The 21,585-nt window shown below is 28.9% G+C and overlaps 1 protein-coding gene across 4 annotated transcripts in view; it reads right to left on the bottom strand.

Moving 5' to 3' along the window:
• Nucleotides 1-2,028: 2,028 nt before the first annotated feature.
• LOC107453563 (uncharacterized) overlaps nucleotides 2,029-21,585 on the bottom strand; it is a 413,713-nt gene continuing 394,156 nt past the window's right edge. For all 4 annotated transcript variants that reach the window (XM_071186817.1, XM_016070431.3, XM_016070433.3 and 1 more), the window contains exons 4-5: nucleotides 7,204-7,288; nucleotides 2,029-4,747 (exon numbers count right to left, since the gene is read on the bottom strand). In XM_071186817.1, coding sequence (XP_071042918.1) covers nucleotides 4,581-4,747; nucleotides 7,204-7,288 — 252 coding nt within the window. In that variant the 3' untranslated portion in view covers nucleotides 2,029-4,580. The remainder of the gene's footprint in view (nucleotides 4,748-7,203; nucleotides 7,289-21,585) is intronic.

The following is a 21,585-nucleotide window of genomic DNA, read 5'->3' as shown; positions in this document are numbered from 1 at the left end:
TGCATGCTATGGAAGAAAAACACTTTATTTTGTTTCAGCGGTTTATATTAAAAAAAAAAAAATTAAAAAATAAACAGAATGAGTAAAACAGTAGGAGATTAAATCAATATCTTACCTTAAAATATTAAAAGCAATCGTTTCATTTCTTTTTAACAAAACATCATTTGAGATTAGATTTAACCATTTAAAAAGTAGATTTAAGCAAAATGTAAATGAGTCAAAATACTGATACAATTCTTTTCAAGAGAATGATTTATCTTTTTTTAAAATAACCATTTAACCAAACATTCCAACTATCTCAAATATGTTTGAAAATGCATATAAGGACGCAAATCGGATATTTCCAATAAATCTCCATAGGATTGAGCTAAAAAGAAAGTGAAACCGTTCTTAAAAGCAAAGAAGATTGGACAATCTTGAATTGAAACCAATCATTCGATATTCTGTTGCTCAAATCGATAACTTATTTCCTCTCAACTGAAATAAATGGCAAAAAGTATGAAGAGAAAAACAGAGAATAGCCATACAATAAAAAAGAACTTCCTCATTCAATCGCTAAAATTTCACGATTCACGGTTTCGTTCAGATCCTATACAAAATTCTCAATTCGCGGACAGGGGAAAAAAATGACCGAACAGCCTTTGCTGTAAATGGTAGTCGAAAGGAGAAAAGAGCCGATACAAAATATCGATATATTCCGAACGAAAATGACGTGGATATAATGGAATGTCGACTGCAGCGAGAATATTCACTGGGTTTGATCGAGTTTTGATGAAATAAATGGCTATGTGAAAATATAAGAATACTGTTAGTTTTATCTCTAATTTTACTGCGAGGTACATACGACTGGAGTTTTAACCCTTTTATCCCCTCTGCTGAATTCAAAAAGAAAGAAGAAGAAAAATAGCATTCGTTAAAAAAAAGTTAGCAGCAGTTAACGTTGCCAAGAGAAGATCCATAGAGTCCAGACCTTTCCTAAAATGCAAGTTTTTTCCATTTTTTTAAAAATTTGGAATGGTGTTCAAGACATCAAATTTTAGGAATTTATGCCTCGATCAGAGATAAGAGTTACCTTGTATTAAACTGTTGCTCTAGAATTGGTTGCCTAAAAAACAATGTTCAGAAAATGTCTAAGATGGCTGTATCTATTTCTTTTAATATCGCGAGATGCCCTTTTCTCCAAATATAATTCAAATTTTGTATTTAGGTTTCGAACACTTTATTTTATTATTTAGAATAAATGCGACAATTCCATACGTTTAGGACGTAAAATTCTAGGAATTAATGCCTCGATTAGAGATAAGAATTGCCTTGTATTAAACTGTTGCTGTAAAATTGGTTACCTAAGAAACAATGTTCAGAAAATGTCTAAGATGGTTGTATTTATTTCCTTTAATATCGCGAGATGCCCTTTTCTCCAAATATAATTCAAATTTTGTATTTGGGTTTCGAACACTTTATTTTATTATTTAGAATAAATGCGACAATTCCATACGTTTAAGACGTAAAATTCTAGGAATTAATGCCTCGATTAGAGATAAGAATTACCTTGAACTATTGCTCTAGAATTGGTCACCTAACAATGTTCAGAAAATGTCTAAGATAGTTGTATTTATTTCTTGTAATATTGCTAAATGCACTTTTCTCCAATTATTATTGAAAATTTGTATTTATGTTTCGAACACTTTATTTTATTAACGTGATAATTCCATATGTTCAAGATGTCAAATTTTAGGAATTTATGTCTTAATCACATGACCCGCACCGATGCCATTTTTCATGATCTTCCAAAAACCAATTTAAAAAAGGTTTATTTTAAAGTTTGAAACACATGGTCTCTCTATACATGACCACGTTATGAGACATATACGTTAGAAGCCACATTGTGAGCATGTGCATGCGGCGTTATGATACGTAAAAATTATAATAAAACGTTTATATTTATTGGTTGATGTTTATGCTTATTAAATGTATTGAATTTCTTTCATTATTTTCTTTCATCATCTTAACAAAAAAGGGCATGGCAAAAAAAGTGAATAGATATATTTTATTTTTTTTAACACACAGCAAACGTTATTAACAAATGTAATATAACATGAACCATAATAACATGTTATAACTAAAAGGCAGTTGTAGGAGATTTAAATAAATAAGGCACAAAAACAACATGTCACCTAAGTTATAATAGTTAATACTGGAAAGGTAGCACAAGAAAATGTATATAATTTGAAATACAAGTGAAATAAATAAATATTGTTTACAAAAAAGTAAATTTGTTAAGCAAACATAAAAAGTACACATTTACGTTTTGATTTGTTCAACTATTTTATTTGTTTGAGACATAAGACAATTTAACTCTTTAATGCCTATTTTATATTAAATAACGATAATCATTATTAAAAAACTATAAAGTTAAAGGCAGCTGTCAAACTAAACACAATAAAATTAATAAGTCACAAAAAACGTCACACATTATATTGTTAATACTGGAAAAGTAACACAAAAAAATTTATATAATTTTAAATAGGAAATAAATTAATATTGTTTATAAAAAATTTAAATTTGTTAAGCACACAGCAAAAGTACAGATTTACGTTTTGATTTGTTCAACTATTTTATTTGTTTAAGACATAAGACAATTTAACTCTTTAATGCCTATTTTATAATATATAACGATAATCACAATTAAAAAGTTTTTAAATTAAAGGCAGTTGTCAAACTAAATATAATAAAATTAATAAGTCACATAAAACGTCACACATTAAACCACACATTATATTGTTAAAACTGGAAATGTAATTTAAAAAATAATAAATAGTTTTAGAAACGAGTAAAATGTACATTCAAAAAATGTTAATTTTTGATACACGCAAAACAAAGTTATAAAGTACACTAGGGTTTTGATTTGTTCAACTAATGTATTTATTTTGAGACAGAAAACAATTTAATATATTAAAAGCTGAGAACAAAATACAATAGTTAATACTGAACAGTTTACATTCATTTGAAAAAAAAAATCTTTTCTATCAAGTTCGTCAGTCAATAAAATATTTCCTTGACTAGCAAAGTAAGCATGTAAGAGACAAAAATTTAAATAACTACACTTATAAAGATTTAGAAGTTCAACGATTCCCTTTTTTTTTTTTTTTTTTTCATTTCCGTTTCAAAAAAAAAGGGAAAAAAAATACCTAATAATCTTTTTTTTATAAAGACTTTTTCTATTAATATTTTTTTTTTCAAAAATTTCAGCTAAGCAAGTCTGAAATCGGCATACTAAAATTTTAAAACAGATCAGTTTAAAGTGTAAAAATTATTGCTTTACATTGACTATAACAAGCTAAAAAAAAAAAATCAATGATACGGTTTAATAAAAAGTTTTCGATTGTTTATATTTATTAGCTACAAAACCTAGTTAAATTTAAAAACACATTAAAATTTATCTAGGCTTAGAAGCTAATAAATATTAATTCTATAAGAAGAATTGGAAGCTGATAAAAATTCGGAAAACTAAAATTGAGTAAAAAAATTTAATTCAAAATAATGAAAAGAGAAAATACGTTCATAAACTTCCTGGAAAAGTAAATGCTTACATAGAGTTGAGTTAAAAAGTAAGAGAACCAATTACATCATTCTAAAATTTATAATTTAAAGGAAGCCTTTATTATTTTAAATGCATGCTTTAGACCAGTGTTTCCCAAACTTATGAATTTTTTGTACCCTTTCTTAATTTTTCGTAACACAGTGTACCCCTAATAAAAAAATTTATGTATTTTTTACTATAAAAAATGCACAAAATTTAAAAATCACTCCTGGCTGTTAACAACACTAATTATTAACTGTTAACTCTGCCAAAAAATAGCTAATAGAAAAATACGTAATCGTAAATTTTCATGGGTAGTTTTGTTTTTAAATAAAAGTTTTTGAAATTTTCATATGTCGCAAGCTACTTTTCATAGGAGAGCGTACCCCCGCTGAACTGTTCCTGTACCCCTGGGGGTACGCGTACCACACTTTGGGAAACACTGCTTTAGACCATTGTATAAGGCAAGAGTAGTTAGAAAAATGTAGTTATTGAAAAAAAAACTCAAAACTAATCAAAGAATATTACTTGACTAAAAAACTACATTCGCTTCGAAAATATACAGAGTTGAAATAACAGTCGACATGTTTCAAGCGCGCAAAAATAGGCGGCCATTTTCAAGACTTGCCAGACGTGGAAAAGAAAACACATTAGCATCGTTTCTTCTCATTTCCGTCAAGCAACTCTTAAAATGGGGCCTATTTTTGACCACTTGTAACATGTTGACTGTTATTTCCAATTTATATAATTTTGAAGCAAGTGAAATAATCAAGTAATATCTTACTGCTTTAGTTTCTCGGGATTGTTTAATAGTCAAAGAATACTTAATAAAAATTTAAATGATCTTTTGACCAAAATTAAAAAAGTCAGAAAATTAGTAAAATGAGTCATCTTTAAGCTTAAGTTCATTAAATTAGGTAAAAATATTTTTCTTTCTTTAACGATCATTAAAAAATGGAAGCTGATATAAATTGGAATAAAAGTCTGCAATAAGGGAAGATCATGACATAATTGCAGCGGCAAGAGCAGCAATCAGTATAGTCAGCCAAATGCTAAATGCAGATGATCGACTACTATTGTCAGGTTGTTCGGCAGTGCTAGACATCAAGTAGCGAAGATGATTCTTCTGAAACATTGCATCACTGTTTTCAAAATGCTTACCTGAAACTACATTTAAAAAAAGATTTATATATGCTAGCAGTGTATCAATTTTTTCAAAATTTATAAATTGGTAATAACTTTACAGAGATGAAAGGTATGGTCAAGACTACCAAAGAATATTGTAACATTTGCCACGTTTCTGGCTCTATGGGAATACCAAAAAACAGTAATTTCTATCAAAGAGCTTTGGGAATGATTTTGGCAAAATTAACCATAAAACATGCTCTGATAATATGTGAAAAAATTTGATGAATGCTGTAAAATTTGGTAAATTCATCATTATTAACATTACCTCAGAACATGGCCTAAAAACTATTCATACGTATAAATTTAAATTTTTTTTTTTTTTTTTTACTTTTTACTAACTGCATGATAATAAGAACTATAATTTTGAAAACCAGAATTTCCGGTAAACGTTACCACATGAACTGAAAAATTATCAAATCATATGTTTGAATACCATACATTTTGGTCTTATTCACCAAAATTATGTTTGTTTTTTTTCCCTTTTATCCAGAAATGTCACTACCATATAGAACGGTAATTTTACCAGAAGTTTTTTCTCCGGATCGGAGCATGTTGAACCACTACATCGTTCAAATTTGTTACCTTAATATCATGCTAATGTTGAGTTATATTATCGCAGTTCTTAAACTTCATTAACCGATAGTGTGTTTGAACCAAAACATGATACCCATTTGCTGTAACCTTAATATGGTACTCGGTGTTCAAGTTGAGCCATATCATAAATTTTCAACTTGATTAGCTGATACTACGTTTAAACCATAACATAATACGAACGTTATATTACCTTAATATGGGGCTCCAGTGAGCCATAATATCATTTTTCTAAAACTTGATAACTGATACAATGTTTTAACCATAATAAAAATTTCCTGCAACCTTAACATGGCGCTCAAGTTGAGCCACATTGTCGTCTTTCTTAAATTTAATTGATACCGTCATCGATTTCACACCTTAAAAGGGTGCAACAATTTTGCAAGATATTATGGTTCAAAATACCAATATTATCTTTTGACGATAAACCGAGTTTTCTGAGAGTGAGCGACAAATTTGCATATGCCATATAATGAATGTGCATTTACAGTTTTCTAAAAATTTTTTATTGAAGATTTAACTGTATCAACTGTCAGAAAGTATAATTGAAGATTTCTTACAAACTGTGTTCCATAATGACCGCACTTGAATGTACTTTTAGAACATTTGCCAAAAATAAGTAAAAAAACCAAAACGTTTGTTTTGAGAATTTATTCATAGAGGTTATTTCTTATAACGAGTGTTCCATAATGACCCCACTTGATATGTATTTTTAAAACATTTGACAAAAATGAGTAAAAAAACTAAAACATTTGTCTTGAGAATTTATTCATAGAGGTAATTTCTTATAACGAGTGTTCCATAATGACTGCACTTGATATGTATTTTTAGAACATTTGTCAAAAATTAGCAAAAAAACTAAAACATTTGTTTTGAGAATTTATTCATAGAGGTAATTTCTTACAACGAGTGTTCCATAATGACAGCACTTGATATGTATTTTTAGAGTATTTGTCAAAAATGAGTAAAAAAACTAAAACATTTGTTTTGAGAATTTATTCATAGAGGTTATATCTTACAACGAGTGTTCCGTAATGACCGCACTTGAAATGTATTTTTAGAATATTTGTCAAAAATATGCACACAAAAAAAAACTAAAACGTTTGTTCTGAGAACTTACTCACGGAGATTATTCCCTGCAACGAGTGTTCTGTAATAACCGCACTTTACATGCATTTTTAGAACATTTGTCACAAATGAGTAAAAAAGGTAAGCACAATGAAGGATACTCAATCATTAAGCGAGGAAAAAACGAAATCGAAATCATTTGAATCAGTAGTCATGAAGATGGGACATAAAGTAACATCGAAACCAGTTTGATTGGAATTGTTTTTGATAATCACTTTTAAACTCTTCTCTATTTCCATCGGCAATCAAACGGATCATGATAATTTCAGTTGCGCCTGCCTCCGTGATGGGTTCATTGGATTGCGATAATGTTTTTATTTTCTCCTCTTTTTTCACGATAATGTATAGAAATTTTCCGCACATAATCTAAAAATATATATTAAAGGCGACCATTTATAAACACCCTTTATATTGCAATCAATCCAAAACGAGGTGTATTTTTTTTATTTATATAAATTTCAGTGAGTATTTTTATGACAATATTCTTAAATGTATTTAATATTAAAGTATGAAACATTAAATTAAAAAATTGTCTTTTTTTTTTAAATTTAATTTCATTTGGTTTGTCAGTATCATGGCATAGAAATGAAAATAAACATTAAACAAAAAAGGGGTATTAGTTCAATAAAGAAAATATCTCGTTTAAATAAAGAATTCAGATTATTTGCACATTTACACAATGTTAGACAATTAAATTATAAATTAAAGTTGTTTACTTTTAATTATGTTTGGAAGAACTGATTCAGATACAGGTTTCATTTGAACAAAATCATGAAATATTCGTCTAGCTCCAGGAAGATCCTAAAATAAAATAAAAAAGATTAATCGAATCATACACCATATAAAAACGTACCTAAAATACATACTTTTTATAAAAACTATACATATTAAATAAATTTAATTATTAAATAATCTTGACTTATAAAAAAAATAACCATTAATTAAACTTTAGGAAAAGAAGATAAAAAAAGACATTCTTTAAAGGAGAAAAAAACCAACTAAAATTAATAGAATTAAAAAATTTATTTGATGATGAAAGAAAATGCTTTAACGGAAGATACTAAAATGATTAGTTTTTGAGGAAAGTAATTGTTTCAATTCAGGAAAATATTAAATTTTAATATTTAATGATGTTGAATGATAAAGTATTTAAAAGTTAACTAAGTAAGAAAAGGGATTTTTTTAAAAGATCGTAATTTACTTTAGGAAAAACCAACTTAAAAATAAAATTTATCTATAGTGAGCTTTATGAAATCCATTAAAAATTAACCTTCTAGACATAAAAGGAAGAAATGATAGAAAAATGCACTGTTTACTTAATGAATTTTAAATATTTGTTTTTGTATTTTAATAAGCGAATTTCGAATGTTTATTTATGACAGCATTTTTTCAAACGACAAATTATTTTTGTAAATACGATCTTGGCTTTTTATTTTACAGAATAATTTTATTTAATTTCTTTTCGATTAAAAGGTTTTATTCAATATATATGCTATATAAGCCAGATAGTTTAAAGAGTGTTTAACCGCGTTTGTTCTAAAGTGGTTTCGAGATTAAAAGTTTAGGATTTCATGGCAATCGATGTTTGTTTGAAATGTGCTGCCACCTAGTTGGAATATCGGAAATTTGTAAATATCTATACTCAATACAAAAGAACAGTTCGATGATCTATTTGATTTTTTTTTCACCGTAAAAAAAGAGAAGAAAAAACTGGACATCAAAGTGATAGTCTATTTTTTTATCACAAAAGAAGTACAAGTTATATTAAAAATGCATGGCTAAAAAAATTACCTTATCTATCATCTCAACCACTCTTTCTTATCCTTCTTAAACATAAAGTAAGCGAATTTCGAATGACTTTATGACAGCACTTTTTCAAATGACAAATTATTTTTGTAAATACTATATTGGATTCTTATTTTTTCCCATTCATTTCCGATTTAAAGATTTTGGACAATATAATAATAAGCCACATTTTTCGGATAGTTCAGAAGAGTGTTTAACCGCGTTTGTTCTAAAGTGTTTTCGAGATGAAAAATTTCAAGGCAAATTTCAGGGCAAATCGATGCTTGTTTGTAGTGTGCTGCCATCTAGTTGGAATTTCTGAAACTTACACGCAATACTAAGGAACATTTTGATGATCAATTTTTTTCACTGTAAAAAAAAAAAAAAAAAAAAAAAAAAAAAAAAAAAAAAACTATCCGACAATAAAATTATAATTATTTTTTTTTCACAAAAAAAGTTTAAGTTATATTAAAAATGGATGGCTAAAAAAGTTACCTTATCTATCATTTCAAAAAACATTTCTTATCCTTCTTAGACATAAAAGTGATTAAAGACAGTGCATTATTATTCGAATTGCGCCCTTTCAATCAAACAGTAAGATATCGAAGAAGGATTATGATGTGGGAAGGGATGATTGGCGTGATTATTGCAATCATAAAAATGATTACCTTGGAGGGTGTAAAGAAATACCCCATGACTCAGTCGAGAAATGAAGATTTTCTCCCCATTTGGATGCAGTAGGGACAGGGAACTGCGGGGGTGTTAACGAGTGTCCCCTGCAGAGGTTTTGAGGAAATGAGGTAAAAGTGATATCCACTTAACACTGGAAGGAAGAGACATAACTTTGTTCTCTTTAACAATAGAAGATAAAACATAAATCACAAGAATGTTTTAGTTAGCTCGAATTTAGATTTTGTTTACAATTTTTTCTCAATCAATACAATCATCAAACGTATTAGATTTTAAATCTATCAGATTATATTAACTTGCAAATTATATTGAGCCAAACATCTCATGTTTGTCTTGAAATATGATTTCAAGTTATATTTTTAAGGAAATACAAAAAAAGTTTATACAGTTACATTTATTATTGCCTGGTTTTTATTTCTTGTGCGACAACCGAAAAAAGCAGCTTGCGAAATTGTAGATTATTGATAATTCAGTAGATAAATGCATGTTGCACATTAGTTTTGAAAATAAATTTAAAAAAGGAACATAAGAAAGCTTGTCTTTTATATGTAAGAGACGAATTATAGATGATTCGGAATGATTATTACCAAAATTATGACGACACGAAACGCCTATTTAAAATCAAATCTTGCACTTAATTAGGTAAAATCCTAACAGTGGAACACAAAAATTAACTTCATCTCAGGAAGAGGTTAACTTGAAGGGGAAAATATATAATTACATCCTGGCAAACCACTCTTAATCTATATTTTACTTAAGTTCAGACAAAAGAATCAGCTTTAAATAAAAAATATTACAAAAGTAATTACAAGAACGTTGTTTACATAACTGAAACTTAAGTATTCATATATTTGTGCTTTATTTATGTTGCCTAGCTTTATTTAAACGTAGCACAAAACATATCTTAATACCTTAACTTTTATATTCAATAATAATTTGTTATAACACTGATTTTTTCATATCTCGGGGTCTCATATTTTTTGAAATTATGTCTAAAACAGCGAACGACTTTAAGTTCTCAGTAACAATCTACACAAGGTATTATTTAAGAGATAGACCCGAATATATCTATCAGGCAATATTATGAGTCACGATGGCTCAGGAGATAGAACGTTCGCCTTCCAATGAGGTCAACAGGGTTCGAATCCCAGCGATGGCTGGTCGATACAAATCCGCATCCGGATTACAGCGACTACAGTGCTGACGTGAAATATCCTCAGTGATAGACGGATCATGGATTAGAGTACCTTTGTCATCATACAAACCGTGGGAGGTTCTCGTGGTCTTCCTCTCCATGTAACGCAAATGTGGGTTAGTTCCCTCAAAAATCTCTCAACGGAGGCAAATTTTACTCCCAATACTTGATCCAGGAGTTCCCTTGTCTTTTGGATTGGGTTCACAATTACAAGACTACGGAGTTAAACATTAGTAGTCGTAAACCCAAAATTGGTTCGGCTGTTTACGGTTATAAAATCAAATCATTACCAATTTATAAATCATAGGACAACAGAAACCCTTTCCTAAAAAAAATATATTTTAAGGTTAGTGAACTTTTTTATAGTAATATACCACAAGAACCACATTTAAAATCGGAATTAATCGTCCCTTCCTTAAAATTTATTAGGCGAACAAATTCCTTTTTCTTTTAAATGTTTACCCGCGATAAGACATTTCCTACAATGTATCTCGAGACTCAAATTTGTATTGGGATAAACCGTTACTTCCTAAAAAATCATTGGACAGAAAGAAAAAAATATTTAAGTTTTTAACTCTGTTCAAATGATGTATCACAAGACCAACATTTATTACGGGAATAAATCCTCAAAATTCATTAAACGACCAAAATCCTTTTTCTTTAAATGTTTAGTCTTAAAAAGGTGTTACAATCGATCCATCACAAGATCTATATTTCCATTTGAAACTTCAAAAATAAAGAAGCCACTTGACTCTCCATTTTCAAGAGCTCTTTCATGAATCGACATTATACGCCTAGTATTGACATAACATGCATCAGTTTCTTTGTTTCATTCAAAATTTATCTTTTGATGCTTCAATTCTTTTTTTACCCTGTATAACTCTTTTAAACTTATCAATAAAAATTTTGTTTCGACGTTTTAATTTTACTAATTACATGGAGAGTAAGCTAATAACTCATTGATATATCAAGTTATTATAATTATCTTGATTATCTTATTCATACAATTTATCCCATTCTTTGTTTCATTCAAAATTTATCTTTTTTTACCCTGTATAATTCTTTTAAACTTATCAATAAAAATTTTGTTTCGACGCTTTAATTTTACTAATTACATGGAGAGTAAGATAATAACTCATTGATATATCAAGTTATTATAAATATCTTGATTATCTTATTCATACAATTTATCCCATTCTTTGTTTCATTCAAAACTTATCTTTTGATGCTTCAATTCTTTTTTTACCCTGTATAATTCTTTTAAACTTATCAATAAAAATTTTGTTTCGACGTTTTAATTTTACTAATTACATGGAGAGTAAGCTAATAACTCATTGATATATCAAGTTATTATAATTATCTTGATTATCTTATTCACACAATTTATCCCAAAATTTTCCAATTTATTCTCACGTATCATGAGTTCCGACATGAAATTCATTCATGTTTTTCACGAGAATATCTAAGTTCCGAAGAAAAGTTTCGACTAAAAGCTTCGTCCAGCACCAATCTCAGCATTTCTAAATGGCTATAGTAGACCATTGGAAATTCGTCTAGTAGGTGGTGTGAAAGATCGTTTTAACAATTTCAGCTTTACGACTTCCGTTATCAAGGAATTTCAAAGACGAAACTAAGTAGGTGTCTCCTATTCCAAAAACTATATTTAACATAATGAGCGACGGTATTTAAATTCGAAAATCTGAGCACTATCTACTGCAGTTGCAAAAGCAGTTTCGTAATGGGAATTTGCACAGGAATTAGTTATACAACAAGTCATATATTAAGATGTGACTATTGCAATAGTATTTCTTTATAATATTAAAAACTAAATATATAAACTCTAAATTAATGTCAGTGTAAAGAGAGTGTAACTATTAGGACACATAACTATTTCTTTCTAACCCAGTAGTTTTCACACCTGCATCAACAAAAATATTTTTCCAATGTTCCATTTTCTTCAATTGCATAATAACAATGCTACAGAAATTTTTTTTAAAAAAATACTTTCTCAAATTCAATTAATCAAACACAAAAAAAAATATTTCTAGGGTATAAACAGAGGTATATATCATGTTATCATAATTATCTTTATTGCCTTCCTCATACATCTTATCACAACTCTCAAATTTTAAAGTTTTCCACTTTATTCTCACGTATTATGAGTTTCAACATAAAATTCTTTTATATCTTTGGCGGAAATGTCAAAGTTCTGAAGGAGAACACTTCAAAGAGAAGAACAAGAACCAAATGCTTCATACAGAACCAATCGCAAAATTTCCAAATGGCTAGTAGTAAAGGTGGTGTAACAGAACTTTAACGATTTCAGGATAACGACTTTTGTTATCAAAGAATTTCTAAGACGAAACTAAATTTTAGTTCTTTATTCCAATAATGCTGTTCGGCATAATGAACGGTGGTAGTTAAAATCGAAAATCGGAGTTCCGTCTACAGAAACCGTTTTCTCAAAGCCGTTTTCGTTACAGAACTTCGCATAGGAATTATTATTTTTTCAAAAATCTTTTCCGCTGTGTGATTTTTAAAATATAATTTTTAAAAATAAAAAAAGGATATTTTTATATTTATAATAAATATCTTCAGTTTTAACGATACGTTCAGCATCATCCAAAATGGTTTTTACCAATTTAAACAATAAGAAAATATTTATTTTTTAATACAACATTATTTGTCTGCTTTATATTCATGATAAATATCTTATATTTTGCATAGTTTACATTATACGAAATGTTCATTACCAGCCGAAATTGGTTTTCATCCGTTTGAACACTAAAAAAATAAATAATAATTTTTTAAAATCTAGAAACAGACAGCAGTTGACTGTTTTTATGATAAACATCTTTATTTTTGCATACCTTACATTAAACGAAATGTTTAGTGTCATCCAAATTGGTTTTCACTAATTTAATCAATATTAAAATTTAATTTTTAAAAATCTAAAAATAGACAGCATGTGTCTGTAAACATTTTTAGTTTTGCATAACATACGTAAAAACAAATGTTTTACATCATCCAAATCAGTTTTCATCAGTTTAAACAAACATAATATTTATTTTTTGAAAATCTAATAATAGATACAGCATTTATCTGCTTTTAGATTTATAGTAAACATCTTTAGTTTGGCATAAGTTCGTAATATAAATGTTCAGCATCATTCAAATTAGTTTTTACCAGTAGGGGCACCACGAACTTGTATTTTTGGGAGGAGGAAAATTTCTATTTTGTCGAATGAAATTCCTAATTTGATCAAATCATAAATTAATTAAACAATACAATAAATAAGTGGTGTAGTAACTGCCTATAAAATTTGATACCACACAAAATGCAACTGACTGGTGAAAATAAACATGATAAATTCCAGTGCAAATAAAAATAATACAGAATATTTTCACTGCTCTCGATTTTTTTGGTATGCGAATAAGAAACTGATTAGCGAATTTTTTTAAGGTTAATATATTTTACACTAAATCTTTAATCGTTATAAAATATTAAATCTTTAGAAGCTTGTATTAACTCATTAACTTGATTTGGCAGGAAAATTTACAAATGGAGATAAAAAATTTCTTAAAAACGCAGGGCTAAAGAGAATAGAAGCTACTTTGCTGGTTCACTACTTTGAAGTAGCTCTCGCCGCGCCAATCCTCCGATTTTCTCTAGTGACGTCACTTTGGCTCAAAGCTTGCACTTATACTTCAAGAGCGCAGCGTTCGGCCTTACTAGCTCTAACTAATATTGGAGCATTTCTTTTTGCGAGATATTCTAAGACATTTGTTATTTTCAATAATGACTGTCCTCAGTTTTTGCAGTGAATTTAAAACTATTATCGAAATGCCAGTTTGCGCGATTGTAACTTGAAAAAATTTTGATAGAAAAACAAAAGGAAAAAATATAATTTTCCGAGTGTTCCCTAAAGTAAATGAACAACTATGTAAAGAATGGATTTCGAAATGACACAGTTAATATAAAACAGCAATACGTTTATTCTGTCGTTAAGAACTTTTATAAAAATTCATTATCTAAATAGAAACCGCCTCGTTACTTCAAAAAGAAAGGCAGGTGAAAAAATTTAAAAAATGGAAAAAGTCAAAGAAAATTAAAATGTAAATAAAAAGTATAAATAAAATATATAGTATATAGTTGGAATTCTCCTAATTTCATAACATATTTTTAATGTAGGCATTCTAAATATTTATGATTTTTTTAAAAAATTATATTCTCGTAAATTTAAATATCTATAAATTATATCATCGTAAATTTAAATATCTATAAACAATTGTAAAATTTCTAATGTCATTATGAACCTAAATTATTATTTTGTTTCAGCAATTAGCGTTTAAGGTTGATGTTTCCTAATGATTAAGTATGAACAAATTGCTATTAACGGCATATTTTAAAATCAGGGATTCTAAATTTAACTCAACTTATTGTTATAAAAGAATATGTAGATAAAAAAAAGTGTCGATATATGCTTTCATTTTTCTTAATAATTAAAGTTAAAACTGAACTTTTTAAAATAAAGTATTTATAGTGTCATTTTCGCCAACTAGTAAAACATTTTTATAAGTTTAAAATGGTATTTTTTTTAATATAATGGCCAAGAAAGTTTTTTTGAACTATGTTTATGAACGGAAATAATGTGTTAATTACGTAAAGTTTGAAATCTAATAACCAGAAAAAGTCTAACTTATTTTTACAAAGAGAAAGATGCAAAGTTATCATAATATCTTTGCTTGCGATCTCAGAGATCTGTGGACACAGTGACTTCATGAGGAGGGAAATTGTAGTTTCAGCTCTAAGAGCGGAGTGAACTAGCCCTTCTATTCTCTTTAGCCCTATTAAAAACGTAAGTAGTAGTTGTGAAGGTTATAACCTATAAAAAAACTATTTTTAAAATATTTAATTCGAGGAATAAGATTTTTCATCGTTTTAACCATTTGCCTACGGTGCCTGATAGCACCAGCTGATAGCAAAAGTTTTAACAGTAATAATCTTAAATTGGATCTTATTTCCGACAGTTAAATTTGCAGTCCTTGTTCTATATCTAGTCTAGTTATGAATATGTTTTTTGTGTTAACATATTAATGAATAAAATATGGTTTACTTAGAGCTGAAAACTGTGGTTGAAAATTGTTATTAGGGAAACACATTTCTTTATTAAAGAATCATTTTATTTTCATGCGAAAAGTGCGATAGGAAATAATGCAATATTTTATAAGCGCCAGTTAAATTACAAATTATAGGTTGCATTTAAATATGATCAGAGGTTTTAAAACTCATCACTTGTTATAAAAACTAATAACTCACGGAACCTCTTTTTCTTTCCCACGGAACCCTAGGGTTCCACGGAACAGTGTTTGGGGACCGTTGTCTTTTTTCAATCAATTCCTTAGGAAAGAGGATAAAAAAAATTTGCCATCAACACCTCAAGAAAACCGTCTATTGAGATACTAATTCAGCTTAATGAGTAGCTTTCATTAAAAATAAGTATTTGAGTTTAAAAAATATATGTGGTATTTAAATGGTCACTTTATTTGGATTTTTCAAACATAAAAATCTAATTTTTTAGAAATCATTTTTATTCTCAAAAGAGTTTCGAATCAGCTTCAGGGCCACAAATTAGTAATTTAACCACATAAGCATTATTGCATTCGCCAAACATTCTAAAATCTGCCATTACGAAACCGATAACTTTTGATTCAATACCATTTAATTCCAAGTATTTACCACTGTTACAATCCACAAAACGAACGTAAAAACAAACATAAAAATTGTGAAGCAATAAATTCCGATGTTACAAAACCAACATTTCCCCAAACTCAAAAACTGCGAAGAAATAAAATTAAAAACCCCAACTATAATTTCATCTAAGATATCCCAAAAGCCCCTAAATCCGTACAAAAGACACAGAAATATCAGGCAATAACTTCAAATTTTTACGCATTAAAATCAAAGTTAAAACAAATAGGAAAAAGTAAAAGGCCTCATTTAAAATAACGAATATTCAACAATTTCTTCAAGAACTGCCCTCATCAAAAAATCCGAAACGGCTACTTTAAAATAATTGCCAAAATCCTTCGGAGATTTTCAGAATCATTACTTCATGGTCGTTACTTTTTTCTTTTGTACCAGGCTGCATCATTTGAAATAAAAGCCGTTAAATAATTCGAACAATAAGCATTAAAACATCAAAAAATTGCTCAGAATATAAAAAAAAAAGAGGACTAATTCCAGCTTTAGGCACTTTTCGCACCCAATCTATTTCCCTACTTAACGATTTGCTAAAAAATGATAGTGCTATGGCATTTTCCTTATAGTTACATGCCTTTTTGAAATTCTGATGCAGCAATTTCAAGAGAAAAAGTTAATAAATGCTTAGTTATAATTGGCCTTTCAAACGCCTGACTGAAGATCTTTACGGCGTCTTTTTAACGTCATTGCAAAAAAACTTTTGCTCGCGTATTTACGGTTTTTAAAAGAATAAGAAGAGAAAGTTTTCGGTTAGTTTCCTCTCTCATTGTATTTTTATGTTAATTGTCTTCTGTCGGAGAAACGGCGTCGTTAGAGAATTCCCGACACAGCATAATAATATTCTGCCATTTTTTTCTTCTCCTGTCTCATTCTGGTTTTAATTAGGAAATGACTTACGATGAGTTTAAAAAAAAAAAATTCTTTGTGTATTTTAGTGAAAGCTACAACATTTTTATGTAAGATGTATAAAATAGGACAGCAGACGATTTTAATTTTAAAATAGTATTATTCGAAAACAAAAATAATTTGCATTTGAATGATGAACACATCTTACCCAAAAATAAAGTCGTTTTCTTTTAAAATAAAATCTTTCTTTAAAAAATAATAATAATAATTTTGTACTAACAATTCCCACATCCCAACATGATTTATTTTTACGCAATTAAAGAATAGCACATCACGTGTTCAAGTATACATAGCGATTCATATTCAAGCGATTTAAGAATCTCACATCACGACACGCATTCAATTATAGAATAAATCTTATTATAGCGCGTTTTAATGCGAGCGATTCATATATTGCGAATCACAATACTGAAGAGATTTATAATAGTATAAAGTATATAGAGACTAATGTAAACAATAACAAGCGTCCTTAAACCGGAAGAAATTTAGAAAATTTCCGGTGTATCCCTCCGCTTATGTTATGACTACGAGGCGATGTGTGAACAAGCCTAATTTTCTATGCAGTTTTGTTATTGTAATTTGGGTTCAAATCTAAACATAATTGTACCATTCATAAGAGCTTTCAGAAATGTATTGATTCTCAGAGGTCGTAAGGCCAAAAAAAATTTTGGAAAGTTAATATCTCATTGTGAATAATTCTTAAGGTTTGCCATGTTTCGTATTTTATCCCTTATTTGGCTACATTTGAATAAAATGTCGCCAAAAATATCTTTTTAAGTTAGCCTAATTAGAAAATATTCTAATGATTATAATATTAATATGATAATGCTGAAGTTTAAAGGCTGAAAGAAAGAACTCGGTACATGTGAAATACTGCAAAAGATATGATGCAATAATATGATGGCGCGTTTTTTCAATCAGCGGCGTAAAAATATATCGGACGCAGTAACCCGGAAGTCTCGAAAGAGCAATTTTACCACTAGCGCCACCACCCTTAGCTTTACACGATCACCCATCCATAAAAATCGGAATGATAATGCGTAATTTTTGTCATTTTAGGACGTTGCAAAATTAACAGCTAACCAATCTTAAAGCCAAAACGTTTATATTTGTCTCACTTTCGTTCACTATCAGGAAGAAAAAAAAAATCGTTTTCCCCACCTGCATGAGGGATCAACACTTTTTCCTCAGACAGAAACTCATAATGTAATAAAACCGGTTGAACTATTTTTCCGGCTATGGATGGTGTTTTCAATATAAATGTAAACAATAACAATCTCGAGCTCTATACCTGCTGCAGTTCCGGTTAGAAAGTTTGCAACTGTTTACTACAGCTTATTCTGCGAGGCGCTATTTTCAAACGGATAATTTTGTTTTCAATAAAAGAAGTAAATTAGATAATTTCTGAGCTCAAATCTGCCGCATTTCATAAGATATTAATGTTATTAAGTAATTCTGGTGAGTTTGAAATGAAAATTTGTTTGAGTTATTTATAGATATATTGTTAAAAAAAGTGACATGGTTGCTAGATTTTGAATAACTCGCTTTTTTGGCAGTCCTGATTTGGCCTCTTTCCATTTGTTTATTACTGTTTGTTCTTGTTGCAAGCTGTGCGCCATCTTACGTTAGTGTTAGCACCTTTAGCATTGTAAACACAATTATTGTTAGCATTGTAAACACAAGTTATAAGTAATCAAATACCACGTTTGCAAGAATCCCAAAACACAATGATCACGTTGTGAAAATACACCGGAAACAGTAACCCGGAAGTATAGGCGGTATGGAGCTTGCAGCGTTCCCTAGTGTAGAAAACACCATCCATAAAGATTTAGGAGGCAAAGTTTACAGTGAAAACGAAACAGTTTTATGAGGCTATGCCCATCATGCTTTGCCTGACTTTCCTACGCGTTCTTTGAGTCACACGCCATAATATAAGAATCGCACACGATTAGCGTTAATGACAATTAGGGAGAATCACAATAATTATTTTAAAAAAATCGATTAAAGAGATAAGCAATCTCATCAAGTAATTTTTAATTTAGTGAGGCGGAAAGTCAGATAGAAGAGGTTCTACGGTACCGTTATTTCTAGCATTATTTCACAATATACAATGTGTTTTAATTTGTTCAGAATCTTCGAGTACTTTAAAAGTGCGACATATATTTTTTTTTAATGGACGGAGTTTTTAATATAAATGTAAAACAATCTTTAGCTTTTGACCTGCTCTACCTCGGGTTAAAAAGTATACAACTGCTTACTACGGCTTATTCTGCGAGGCAATATTTTCAAACAAATAAATGTTTTTAATATTAAAAAATAAATTATAGAATATCTGAGCTCAAATCTACTGTACATCATAAGATATTTATGATATTACGTAATTTTGGAGAGTACATAGACGTATGTAATTCTGGAGACATAGACAAACATTAAAAAAATAAATAAATAAATAAATCAAGCGTTTATTTTATTTCTCCCCCTAGTCATTGGATCATGGAGTTTTTAAGAAGGCTTCGTTGATTTAAATTTACTAAATTGAAAAAAGAAAGAATTTGTTATTTTTTTCAGAATGCAAACTAAGAACAAAGGGATATTTTAATGCAGTTTCTTTTATAAATAGTAAAATGTAGTTATAGAATACGAATTTTTTCCCTTCAAAAACATGATGATAAATGGTAATAAAAATCCTACCAACTTTGCTTTGTAGCGCGCTAAAGAAAAAAAAAAATTTTTTTGTTTTGTTTTATATTTAGCTGAAGACATAACAAAGACTATATAAAAATAAAAAAAATTAAAAAAACGAGGTTGTGTAGTGGTTCACATCCTATGGTGTAGTGGTTATCACATCCGCCTGACATGCGGTAGGTCTCATGTTCAAAACCTGGTAAGTAAAAGCGGATATACCGTTTTGTAGTCGTCAAAAAATATATCTGTAGCCGTCATCTGGCTACAGATATATTTTTTGAGCCGCGATGGCTCAGAGGATAGAGCGTTCACCTTCCAATGAGGGATCCGGGTTCGAATCCCAGCGATGGTTGGTAGATACGAATTCCGCATCCGGCTTGCACCAACCAGAATGCTGACGTAAAATATCCTCAGTGGTAGACGGATAATGAGTTAGAGTCCCCTTGCCGTCTGGCTAATCGTGGGAGGTTCTCGTGATCTTCCTTTCCATGTAACGCAAATGCGGTTAGCTCCATCAAAAAGTCCTCCATGAAAGCAAAGTTTGTCCCAGTACTTGACCTTGGAGGACAAGGAGTACAAGGAGTTCCCTTGTCTTCTGGATTGGCTTCAAAATTACCCAGGATACGCAGTTGAACACTAGTAGTCGGAAACCCAAAAATTGGGTTTGCTGTTCAACAATGGTTATAATAAAAAGAAAAAATATGTTTTAAAAAAAAATAAAAAAAAAAAAACGAGAAACTGAGGAAAAAAATAATAATTTGCTCTACTTTAAGTACATAAAGTCAAATTTTATCACAAAAAATTATTAAAATATTTATTATTAATTTCTTCAGAATTACTTAGCTTAAAATATAAAGTTTTTTTTTCTCTCACATTTTTATAATTGGAACACTGAACAATTCATAATAATTTGAGCACATTAAATATAGAAAATATTTATAATACTGTCACCTTAAAAAGGAACAGATATTAAATAAATTAGTTAATATTCCCTCATTCCAAGATTTATCTAATTTAGTAATCAAGTTCAAGAGTTTCTAAACCAAATAATTTCAAAGTTGGGTTTCAATAATTCCTAATTAAAACATAGTAAACATTCTGTGCCTCTTAGCATGTAAGTATAGAAGTATTTTAGTGGATGGTTCTTAAACTCAGTGTTCAAAATTTCTACGATGTGATAACGGTATTGCTGATTAGAATCGATCTTTTTTAAAATCAGATGAAAGACATGAATCAATAATTTTGAAAGTACAGAATTCCATTCCAAGAGATTTATTACTGCATTTGCTGAAAATAATAAATACGCGTTCGACCCCAGAATTCATCATAAAAATTCGATAACTTAAAATTGTAACAAGTTTACTTTTTCACAAGATGACGAAATTGCGAAATAAGTTTGAAAATGAAACCTGTGGATAAGGACATGTGGATGGTCTTCAAGTTTGAACTATCGAATTTTGGCATTTTTATCAACATGATTTCTTAAAATAAAATGGCATTGAAAATACAAATTTGCTTCTTTAAATCGATTGCTTTAAAATCCGCATTTATATTTATTGAAACATGTTCTTTAGACATACAGAAATTAGGAATCTCAGGACAATGAAGGATAAAATATTTTTCACCAGGAAAAATCAGGATTACTACGAACCCTGCAATTATTTTAATGTAGAAAAAATCTTTCTGATTCACATTTTTCTTGGGTATAAAAAAACTGTTTAAAGTTAAATTCAGATTACCTATATTTTTTTAATAAATTAATGAAGTTATTCTATATAGAAATATTTGTCAAAGTGCAATTGAAGCAAGGTAAAAGACAATACAATTTATTTTGTTACTTAAAAGGTTTGAAAAAAAATAACATGTGAAATAAATTTTGTGATTTGTTCAGTTTAACCTGTTTTCCTACAGTTAGTAACGATACATATTTTTCTTCCATAAGTAATAATTTTGAATCACACATTTCCATGATTTATGGAAATGATTTTTAATGCTGTTACTGAATAAGAACTGAAAAACAAAAATATTGTATAATTAGATTTAAAAAATTTAAATTTAACTGATTATAAGCTTA

The sequence above is a fragment of the Parasteatoda tepidariorum genome, chromosome 10 (genome assembly GCF_043381705.1).
Source record: "Parasteatoda tepidariorum isolate YZ-2023 chromosome 10, CAS_Ptep_4.0, whole genome shotgun sequence".
Taxonomy (NCBI): Eukaryota; Metazoa; Arthropoda; class Arachnida; order Araneae; family Theridiidae; genus Parasteatoda; species Parasteatoda tepidariorum.
This window is presented reverse-complemented; position numbering and strand designations above follow the sequence as displayed.